At 28.8% G+C, this 11,068-nt stretch overlaps 3 protein-coding genes and 1 pseudogene across 5 annotated transcripts in view; 3 read left to right on the plus strand and 1 right to left on the minus strand.

Moving 5' to 3' along the window:
- The first annotated feature begins 408 nt into the window (after window positions 1-408).
- Window positions 409-1,961, plus strand: LOC149877928 (uncharacterized). The gene is made up of 4 exons (XM_090074395.1): window positions 409-852; window positions 940-1,005; window positions 1,381-1,504; window positions 1,687-1,961. Exons 3-4 carry the CDS (start codon window positions 1,444-1,446, stop codon window positions 1,929-1,931), a joined length of 306 nt encoding a protein of 101 aa, XP_089930521.1. The 5' UTR covers window positions 409-852; window positions 940-1,005; window positions 1,381-1,443; the 3' UTR covers window positions 1,932-1,961.
- Window positions 1,962-3,725: 1,764 nt separating this feature from the next.
- LOC149877929 (uncharacterized) lies at window positions 3,726-7,173 on the plus strand. Of its 3 annotated transcripts, none has more exons than XM_090074407.1 (2): window positions 3,726-4,007; window positions 4,776-7,173. In XM_090074407.1, the coding sequence occupies exon 2, from the start codon at window positions 5,496-5,498 to the stop codon at window positions 6,078-6,080; it is 585 nt and encodes a 194-aa protein (XP_089930533.1). In that variant the 5' UTR covers window positions 3,726-4,007; window positions 4,776-5,495; the 3' UTR covers window positions 6,081-7,173. The 3 variants fall into 3 exon arrangements, with proteins under 3 accessions (XP_089930533.1, XP_089930532.1, XP_089930534.1); XM_090074406.1 differs by lacking the exon at window positions 3,726-4,007 and adding an exon at window positions 4,023-4,668; XM_090074408.1 differs by lacking the exon at window positions 3,726-4,007 and adding an exon at window positions 4,023-4,416.
- A 991-nt stretch (window positions 7,174-8,164) lies between these two features.
- LOC149877930 (uncharacterized) lies at window positions 8,165-9,630 on the plus strand (annotated as a pseudogene).
- Window positions 9,631-10,829: 1,199 nt separating this feature from the next.
- LOC149877931 (uncharacterized) overlaps window positions 10,830-11,068 on the minus strand; it is a 10,090-nt gene continuing 9,851 nt past the window's right edge. The window contains exon 8 of the mRNA XM_090074189.1: window positions 10,830-11,068. This exon is cut by the window's right edge and continues 1,091 nt beyond it. The gene's annotated coding sequence lies outside the window, so the exon portion shown is untranslated.

Raw genomic sequence — 11,068 nt, forward strand, 5'->3', positions numbered from 1 at the left:
CTAGAGAACTAAAAATAAGTTGTTCGCAAAAACAAAAATTAAAATTCGAATAGCGGCGCGACATTCGCATTGAACTTATACGACGTACGAATTCACTTATAACATTCCACTATGCTACGCCAGTGTAAGGCAACTAGCGCTTTAAATAATAACCAATATGCACTTTTGATTTAAGCGATTGCTTTATTTAAAAATTGTAGTTTACAACATTTTGGTGAACTGGACTGTATTTAAGTATTTTTATACCGACCACATATACGTAAAAACATATGAATACACAGCAAATATAGGCATCAAATATATATTTAAATAAGTTTAGCGGTTTTAACTGAATTATATGTTAATGTTAGCGATTAGTGGACGGCTAAGTATGCAAAAAGGGAGAAAGAAAAACATTTGTGCTTTGTTCCAATTACTAGTGTAGAGGATAAAGTGTCCTTATCGTCAGGGTCATGATTTTGTCACCATGGTGTTTCGAAGAGACTGAAGCGCCGAGTCCCATGACCTACATCACTTTTTTGGTCCACTACTATGCTAAAACGAGCACGTGCTCAAATTTGTAAAGCACTAATCCCAGCAAACATAAGACGTCTTAATTTTTTTTTTTTTTTCATGATTTTGTTTTACACCATGATTTGGGCAAGAACTATCTTGTATCTATATTGTAAATTAATATGTTTGAATAAATACTAATAGAAAATTAAATAATAAAACTGTTATGTTTTAGAGTTACCTGATTTTCCTTTGCCCCCACCAGTTTTTAAATCTGTGTTGAAAAAAAATCATTAAAAAGATCTTTTGACTCTCATTTCTCATCTGGATCTACCTTCAAACAATCTAATCTGTGTTCTGGTACACTTTGTCTCTTAATTTTCAATTTTTTCAAAATTAGGATTTATATATTTTTAATCTACACTATTACTGAATTCTTACTTTTAGCTGACACTTTTTTACCTCTACATTTAACAACAGAGGAACAATCACCTTCGTATTCTGGTGCACTATGTATGTATTACTTTTGAATTTTCTACTATATTTTTTGTTCATTAAAGTTGGAATATTCTTTTATTGTTAACTTTATGTTTGCCTCACTTATTTTTATCTTCACAATCAACTGAAATGGAACAATCAAATTTTTTTTTATGTATAATTTTTTTTTTTTTATAGACTCTAAACAAAAAAATTGTAAGTTCCCCTTTCCTCTTATCCCTCACCTTTTGTGGTCTCGAGGAGCTAAAGCCTCAGCCTTGGACAGGCATTCAAATAAGAAAAACATGTATTAATAAAAAAAAAGTACCAAAAATTTTTAAAAAAGATCTGTTGTCGATTAAAAAAAATAACTGTTTTTTATTTATATACATAATTTTTTTTTTGCTTTAGTTATACCTCATTCATCAGAAGCAAACAAAAAGCTTTAGAAAACAGACATACAAGAAAAAAACCATGATTGAAGCGCTTGGACCCGAGAAGTTACTTAAAAATAAGTTTCCTATGGAAGTTGGAAGTAAGCTCTTTAACATTTACTTGATTTTTTTATTTGCAGTAAGTAAAATGTGGAGAGTGTTTGTACTCACATTTGGATTTTTTTTAGGTATAAGAATAATAGTTGTAGATAATTTTGAAAATGTATTAAGAAATGTTTTGGATTCTATATATTTCTTTCTTCATTTTCTTCATATAATTTAGAATACCAGCACATGATGTTCAAGATGGTTTCAAAGGTTCTTGAAAACCAGGAGATCATTTTAGCTTCAAACAAACAACCCCATAGTAATTTTGCAATCAGGAAATTAGACACTATTGCAGAGTATGAGGATTTTATCAAAAGTTTAGAGAATGATTGTGTTTGTCTTGATTTGGTAAATCTTTATCCATATATAAAACTTAATAATCCATATAAATTAAAAGTGAAAATAGTTATTTTTGTATAATTATTTTGCCAAACTTTTATTTAGGTTAAAGAGCTCAGTTTTTTAGGTGCAGAAGATTTTAAACAACTGACAAGATGGTCATGAATAGGTTTTTTTATTACGTTTTGTATAGCAATCATTTTTTGTATTTGTGTGTGGTAAATATATTTTTTATGTATAGTAATTATGGAAATCAATAATTAAAAATTGTTTAATATTTTTTATAAATTTATTATTAATTCGATATGTTTTTTAGATTATTTACAAATAACCTGTTGACACAGTTCAATTTAAAAGCTTCTGGTGGAAAGGTTGGTTTATTATCAACTAAACTGTATGGCTTAATAGAAGGTAATCTAAAACAAGTTTAAATTATTCAACTTTTAATTTTGTTCAAAATCTATGTTAAGTTAAATTTATTTCCAATATATTTGATAAATATATCCTACATGATGCTTTATTTGATTTTTAGCAGTTGTAAAGAGAAGATTTGAAAAGGTTTCAAATGTTGAAATTAAACAGCAAATTGGACAGTATTGTAAAAATGAACTAAAACTAAAAAGAAATATTCTTTTTTATTGTGTATATTGTATATATTACTATATGTTGTATAAATTGTTTAGTAAAAAGATAGTTGGTAACAATCCAGCTAACTGTATTATATATACTTTTTAAAATTATTTGCGTTTTTTTATTTTAATAGTTTTCTTTTTCTTCTTTAATAATGTTTCTAAAACACATAGTACGAACTTGAACTTGCTTAATGGTGGTTTTAATGTTGTCAATCCATTATAATCGGTAGTAGCAACTTAAATATACCATTAATACTGCACAGTTTTCTTAAAATATAATTAAACAAATCTTTAGGCTGTCTTCAGTAAGGCCTCTGTAAACAATCTTGAGTACGACGTCTTTTCGACGGACAACGGAGACATTTTTAAGACATCTCTAAGACGTCTTCTTCGATCTTGAAACGCCGTCTTTTACACGGCTAAAAGACGTCTTTATGTTTGCTGGGATGTTTTTGAAATAAGCCACGTTCAGGTTGTTTAAGAGGGGAGACTAGCCTAAACCATGTTCAGGTTGTTTAGGAGGGGAAAATAGCTGACTCTTTGACAGTACTATTGTCTGCAAACAAAAGGATGATGAAAAGTTAATGTTTTTAGCCGTCTCGAGTAGACTTGAGGCTCGGATAAGGACTACTAACATTATTAAAAGGTGCGCGACGTTAATGCGGTTGGGCACTTGTAGAAGAGAAAAAGTCAATTATTGTCTTCAATTTTATACTGAGTGCGGTCCCTTAAAACTGGAAAGAGTTCTTTTGTTTCCTTAAAGGAAACAAACTTGCAGTTAATGAACATTTTAATTCTATTAGCTATTTGTGAGTTTTGAACTTGTATTGAACACTGCAAAAAGAGAATATTATTATAAATAATTGTTCTTAACGAAACTTTACATCTCATTGATGCAACCGTGCAAGAAGCATCGTATCCTGTATGACCTTTCATACACCTCTAACTGCCTCGAACATATTATCATAAACAATCGTTTATGCTCAAAACTAGTCAGCATTGCTGAGTGATTTCTTAGTTGTTACGGCAGTTAAACTGAGCGGAGCATTTAAACGCTCATTTGACACAAGTCTTATTAGCAAAAATCAAAGAAAACTGAGTTTTATATAGAAACTTGCAGTTTTGCTATTAGAACATTTTATGCACCTTTTACTAAAACTTTCTCAATTTTTATCAGAAAAAGTAGAAAGGATTTTAATTTTTTAAATCGTTTATATTTTGTTTGTTTTAGCTTTTCTTTTTTTGCAGTTTTATTTTTGTTATTTTATTTTTTAGAAGGAAAATAAGGGTATGGATGTTATTTAAAGTTATACTAATGCTATTTCCATAAAATGGTTATTACTACTTTGAAATTATTACTACTTTGAAATTTCTGTGATGCTATTAACTATTATTGTTCTTTTTTAGAAAATTTAGAAAATAAATTAAAATTTTGTGCCAGCACTGACATGGCATGTCACATGTTATAGTATGTAAAGGTTAAATTTTGTTGTGAGGATTACAGTTCTTATGAAAAAAAAAGAAGGTGAAGAGTATTGTTTGTAAATATATATTTTGTATCTTTTTAAATTTTCTGGCATCATTTTTAAAATTTTTATTTGCACACTTATAGCTGTTTTATCAATGTGTTTTTATAATAATGTAAAGTGTTTTTTTATTGTTTGTGTGTGTGTTGATATGTGTTATATGATTGTTTTAAAAATGTGTTTAAATATGTATATGAGGTATATATATTTAACCTTATATACATATTTAAACACATTTATTGTGTTTATAGTTGGTACATATGTTTATATTATGTTGTTTGCGTGTTTTCAAAGTGCTGTGACTTGGTAAACGTTTAGAGCAAGATTTGTCAACTTTGCCAGCCAAGTGATGTACTTTTAACAGAGGGTTACACGATGGTGTTTAGTGTCAAACTGTTACTGCTTTAGGTCTAGCTGTTTTCAAGCCTTTATTATTAAAGATTATTCTAAAAATGCATAATAATGTATTTTAATAACATTTTGCGTAATGTTGTTACTTATGTTTTGTTATATATGAATATTATCTTACTTAAGTTATATTATATACATATATTAACTTATGGTGTGTGTTGTTGCTGTGATGTTTTTTTGTTATCTTTTGAGTTAATAGGCATTTGGCTTAACTTCATGTTTGTGTCTGTTATTAAAAATGTTAAATAGGTAATTTTGTTAAAAATCACTGCTTTTAATCATTTACTAAAAGCCAATACAAATTATTTTGCTATATATACAATTTGTTTTATCTCAATTTGATTTTTTGTCTTTAGCGCTGTTTACTACATGATTTTGCTATAAATATTTTGGAATCATGATGTTCCAGCATAAATTGCTATAATCGCTATCAGTCTCCCTTCACATAATGAAGTTGCAGTTGTATTTGTTGGTGTACTACCTGTTTCCAGGAAAGATGTTATTTACCCAAGAGGTCATCCTCTTAAAACTCTATCAAGTATGTCTTCCAACTTAGATCCTATGGTTTATCCTCTATTTTTTCCAAGAGGTGATGCTGGTTGGCATAATCAATTGGTTCACAACCCTGAACGTGCTACATTGGTTAGAAATCATGTTACATTTTCTCAGTATTACAATATAAACTTTCAGTTAGACAATTTTTTTCTTCACTCTTTTATGGCAAAAAACTGTTTCAGCAATATGCTATTGCTGAAACAGTTTTTTGCCATAAAAGATGCGTATGTTAAAATCAAAGGCCAGCGCCTTGCTTTCATCAGAAATAACCGAAACAAACTGAGAAGCAACGAGTATAGTGTCTTACATGAGCATGTAAAGAATTAAATGCAATTGATAGGTTGTTAAAAGATATTTGCAACAACAACTTTCCATTCTGAGGAAAAATCATTCTTTTTGGTGGTGACTTTACGCAAATTCTGCCTGTTGTGAAAGGAGGACAACCAGCTGAGATAGTAGAATCGTGTATAAAATGTTCTTTGCATTGGCAATTGGTGCAGAAGTTTGCATGAACTGAAAATATGAGAGTACAAGATGGGGAAGGTGAATTTTCCCAATGGCTACTAAAACTTGGGAATGGAACAATACCTGTCAAAGAGGAGGATCCTTATAAAAGATGCATTAAAATACCAAATCAGTGCATTATTAGAGAAAATAAATGGATTGTTGAAAAGATTTTCGGAGATGCTGATCAAAATGGTTATTCTAAATGCATGATTTTAACACCAACTAAAGTTGATTCATTATCAATAAATGAAGAAGTGCTTGAATGTCTGCCGGGTAAGGTCAAAATTTATTTAAGTGCTGATCAAATTGATACTGATGACCTTAATGAAAGAAATGACTTTCCTGTTGAGTGTTTGAATAGTTTAACTCCTTCAGGTATGCCACCTCATTGTTTAAAATTGAAAATTGGTTGTGTAATAATGCTACTTAGATATTTAGATCTCAAAGCTGGGTTATGCATTGGTACTGGAATAAAAGTTTGTGCTCTTCAAAATAATTCTATTGATGCAGAGGATTTGACAGGTGTTTCTGGTGGTAAAGGGTTTTTGTTCCTCAAATTCAGTTGGCTCCATCAGGTTCTAATTTACCTTTTGTTCTGAAACGTCGTGAGTTTCCTGTCAGATTGGCTTATTCAATGACAATTAATAAAAGTCACGGTCAAACATTTAATAGAGTTGGGGTATATCTCAAAAAAACCATTTTTCTCTGATGGTCAACAATATGTTGCATGTTCAAGAATGAGAGCATTTAATAGTTTGTTTTTCAAAATTAATAAACATCTCATTCAAGGTGTGGTAGGTGAAAAGTGTTACACAAATAATGTTATATTTTCTAATGTTCTTAATTTATGGTCTTAAGATTTTTATTTTGAAAATTTACTGTTTGTAAGTTGTGAGCACATTTTGTTTGTATAAATTTATTGTTTTAATATATATGTATATTTTTTATAGTTTTTGATAAATATATCTGTCATTTAATATTGTTATAAAATGTGTTTATGTGTGTTATATAAAACCATATTTGTTTGCAGTTGTATATATGTTTAAATTATATTGTTTCCATGTTTTTAAAGTGGTGTGAGTTGGCATTATATTGAGCTAGATTGATAACCTTGCCAGCCAAGCGGTTAACTTATAGCAGAGGTATGACTTGGCAGCATTTAGTGTCAGGCTATGTTACTGCTTTAGAGCTAGGTTGTGTTGTCTAGCCTTTTTTAATTATTCTTGAAACTCATAATAATGTCTGTTAATGTTTAGCGTAATTTGTATGGGAGAGTATGCAACCTTGATCTTTAAATCTAGGGTGTTTTAATGTCCTAAGTTTGAAGTAATTGAATAACAAATATTGAATATAGAAACAAATATACTTTTATGTATTTATATGTTTAGTAAAAAAATAAATATAGTTAACTTTAAATTGGTTTTCTAATTTTGACTTTCATATTTTAATTTGGTTTGTTATTTTCGCTGGATTTTAGGATCAAGAGTGTAAATATTCTATTGTTATGTGTTATTGTTGTGATGTTTTGTGTTCTAATTCATTTTTAACAATAAACACCTTCATGTTGGTGTCTATTGTTAAAAATGAATGATAGGTAGTTTCATTATTGAAACTTACTGCTTTTATTTATTTACTTAAAGCCAAGACAACATTATGCTAAAAATACAATTTATATCTTAATTTGATTTATATATATATATATATATATATATATATATATATATATATATATATATATATATATATATATATATATATATATATATATATATATATATTAGTATTGTTAATCCTTTTGTACTTCGAAATAGATTTTATAGTTAAATTTTCGATAAATGTTTATATTAACTGCCATGTCAAAATAGGTTACTATAAATAGGTAAATCGATTTTCAGTTTTTTTCTGGTGTTTTTTTTTTGTTTTTTTTTTTGTTTTTTGGTTGTTTTTTTTTGTTATGGTATTATAATTCCTTTTTTTTTTCTTTAAGATTTACGATTGACGCATTTATACGATTTTTAAAAAAAGGCCTGATTACCTTTTATTGTAAATTTTTGTCAGTTAAAATGATATAAATATATGCAATTAGTTCAATTTTTAAAAATCTTCTCTATTTTATTCCTAATTATTTGTTGTACGTAACTTTGGGGATCTTTTTAAACGGGGGGGGGGGGGGGGGTTATAATTGTAGTTTTGCGCATTTGTCAAATATCGAGTTACTTAATTTTTATAAGGTGTTAAACTAATTAATTATCTTAGTTTGCATTTGCAACACTTTTGAGGAAAGAAAAAATTCTTATATATATTAAAAAGAAAAAATTGTTACACATGTAAATCATTGTTTTACATTTTACTATTCTGGTAGAATGTCTTTATCAAAAACTTGATAACTCTTAATAAAGATAAATCTATTCTCCTGACCACCATTAAGGCAAAAACGGGGAAGGGAGGTTCTTTATTAGTGTCAAATTATTAAAGAGAATTAAATTTCGAGTAACAAAAGGAATTTTCAATAAATGGTAGCAAATAACCGTTTACTAAAAATTATTGAAACAAAGAGGCCATATATAAAAATGATCAGATTAGTGCCATAAATAGCAATAGTCAAATGGTCAGATATTTTGAATAAATTTATTTAGTTGTGTGCATTTAACATTTTAAAGAAAATTTCCTTTGTTAAAGAAACATGTATCAAGGGGATGCCAAAGAATTATTGATTCATGTAAAATTTACGTTCGCTTTATATTAATCTTATAAATAAAAGTTCACGTTATAAAAATAACACGAATTTTGCTTTACTTTTTCGTCAATTTAAAGCATGAGGAAGTAATATTATTTTGTGTCAGTAACTAAAAACGTATTGTTTTGAACTTAGTAATGTCGAGGAAAATGGTTCTGCCTCACACTGAGATGACCTATTTCAGTTGTAAATTACTCAATGTCAAATAATTGGTAAATTATTTTACCTCCGCATATTTTTTAATTTGAAGGCGTTTTTCTAAAAGGGTAATAGTTATGGTTTTGCAACTTTAAATTGTGGAAAACAGCCACTGTAAATTAACAGACCGACCATAACCCGTATTACGGGTTGCTTTTTTGCTAGTTTCTAATAATACTTGAAAGACAAGCAATTGATCAGCTCCCAGGCAGTAAATATTGGAACTCAGATGATCAAATTCAAAAGGCTGCTGAAAATGTACCAACGACTAACAAAGCTTCAGAAAGTGATTTTGCAATTCTGGATCTACTTTTTCGAACTAAACCAAATGCCAAAATTCAAACAATGGCTGGATGCAAAATCAGAAGAAGAGCGTTACATTTTAATTGAAACAGCTTCTCATAGTGTTGAAAAAATGAAATTAAAGTATAAAGAGCGACAAGTAGAGTTAATTTCAAAGAAAGTGTCAATGATGCAGAAAAGAAAGCATCACTAAAAAAAAGCAAATATAGTAAATGTGCTTATTCAATTGAAATCACAAGTTTGACTAACAGTAGAAGAAGCAGAAGATAAATCTTCAAAAATTGATAATAATAATACTTTAAGGAAGCAAGTTATTAGAAGTCGATTAGATTTTTATCGTTATGTAATGGGGGAAAAATGTTCATTGAAGCTGTTTTTTAAAACTAAAGTTTCTGGAAATAAACGTATTGACTTAAATTCAAGTGAGCTGATGGAGAACTTGGTAACTATCATTGGCACATGCAACTTGCCCCCACCAGAACAAAGGAACAATACACTAAAAGAAAAAAGTCAACACAATGGCTTGATTAAGAAACAAAAAGAAGAGTTGTTTAGAAAGTTAAAGGATTCTAGAATGTCACATCTTGCAAGACAAAAAAAAGGTCCAGTTTTTACCGACTTTATTAGATGATCCAGGTAGTTTAGTTGGGCAAGTTGTTCTTCATAAAATAAAAGAAGTTGATGAAGAAGAGTATTTTTGGTGCAAAGCAGATGTTGTTAGATTAGCGGAAGTCGGAAAAAAAATCAAGCAAACATTATGATGTTATTTATGAATCAGAAGCTGGAAGTATTTACACATTTCCACTGTTATCTGACTTTGATAAAGGAGATATGATCTTGTTATAAAAGTTATAATCACTGAAATTTTTTTTCAGTATTTATTAGTTTAAAATCTTGTGATTGTTATTTCAGATCCTACTATTTAAATGTAAACAATGATAAATCTATTATACTTTTTTAATGATAATCGAATTTATCATTAACATTTTACTTTCAGCAGCATATGACCACTATGAAATGCTTTAAAGATTGAAAAAGCTCTTGTTTTCTACTAAAGTTGTTTTTTATGGTTTCCACAGAGATTTTATTGCTTATGACCCACTTACATATTTTCTTAAGTGTACATGAGCATGTTCACTCTAATAATAGAAAAATAATAGAAAAAGCTCTTGTTTTTTACAGCTTTCACCGAAAATGTGTTTTGTTTGTCCCAATTCCCCCAAATGGGGAAACGAGCCCTAGGATCCTTACATATTTATAGAACTTTAATAAGTTTTTATGAGTTTGTTCACTCTTATAGGATGAAAAGATATTATTTTTAAACAAAAGTTAATTTTTACACTTTTTAATTAGAAATTGTTACTTTTGACCCGAATTGGGAATTGCCCCGAATGGGGAAAACAAGCCCTTGGATTCTTAGATATTGTTAGTATTTTCATAAATTTATGAATTTGTTCACTCTTACAGTTTGAAAAGGCTCTTGTTTTTAATTTAAGTTGATATTTACGCTTTTTACAGAAATTTTGTTGGTCTTGACCCATATGCCCACAAAAAGGGTAAAACAACCCCTGCTTCAACTATATCACAAAAAGAATTTGCATAATTGAATACATTGATTCCTTTAATTAAAAAAAAAAAAGTAGAATGAGTATACTTAATTAATTCTGCTCAACTGTTAGTCTTTTCGTCGATGCCAATTGAAAAGTAAATAAAATTTTTAATTTCGGTGCCATAAATCCTTAAGAAAAACTTTACAAATTTCGACCCGAAACAGGCATTATTGGGCAATACATAAATCGTCATAACTCGGGAACCAATTATCCAAATTTAAAAAAATGAACTCATTTTGAAATAGTCTATATTTTTCACATATTTTGGTAATAATTATAGCTAAAGATATTAAAATGATGTGAAGTGCCTATTTAAAGTCACATATTTGTCAGTTCGTTTTTGAAAACGGACAAAGTAACTATTTAACAGATGAACAAATTTGGTTCAAATAAACATTGAGTAATATTTGTAAACCTAGCTCTTTCTTGATCTATCAACAAAGTCTTTGGCACCGAGTTCTAAAAAGTGAATTGGAAGACAAACAAACAGACAAAAAGGCTAAATCATTTCTACTTTTTGCTTTTGTATTTAAATAACTTTCTTTACATATTTGAAGAAAAGCCAGTCGTCAGATTTTAATGGGTCAACGTAAGTCAATAAAAAAGAAATTACAAACGTTTTTAGCTTTGAAATGCTTTTTATTTTGCTTGCTTATTTAAAGTAAGACAGACTCCTGCACTCAAGAAAACAATAGATCTAATGCTATGACCGTTTTGCTGTCTGGCGATGTGTCTCGTC

The sequence above is a fragment of the Hydra viridissima genome, unplaced genomic scaffold (genome assembly GCF_058129835.1).
Source record: "Hydra viridissima isolate aposymbiotic clone 2 unplaced genomic scaffold, HvirCarnegie_v1 scaffold_16, whole genome shotgun sequence".
NCBI classification, from domain to species: domain Eukaryota; kingdom Metazoa; phylum Cnidaria; class Hydrozoa; order Anthoathecata; family Hydridae; genus Hydra; species Hydra viridissima.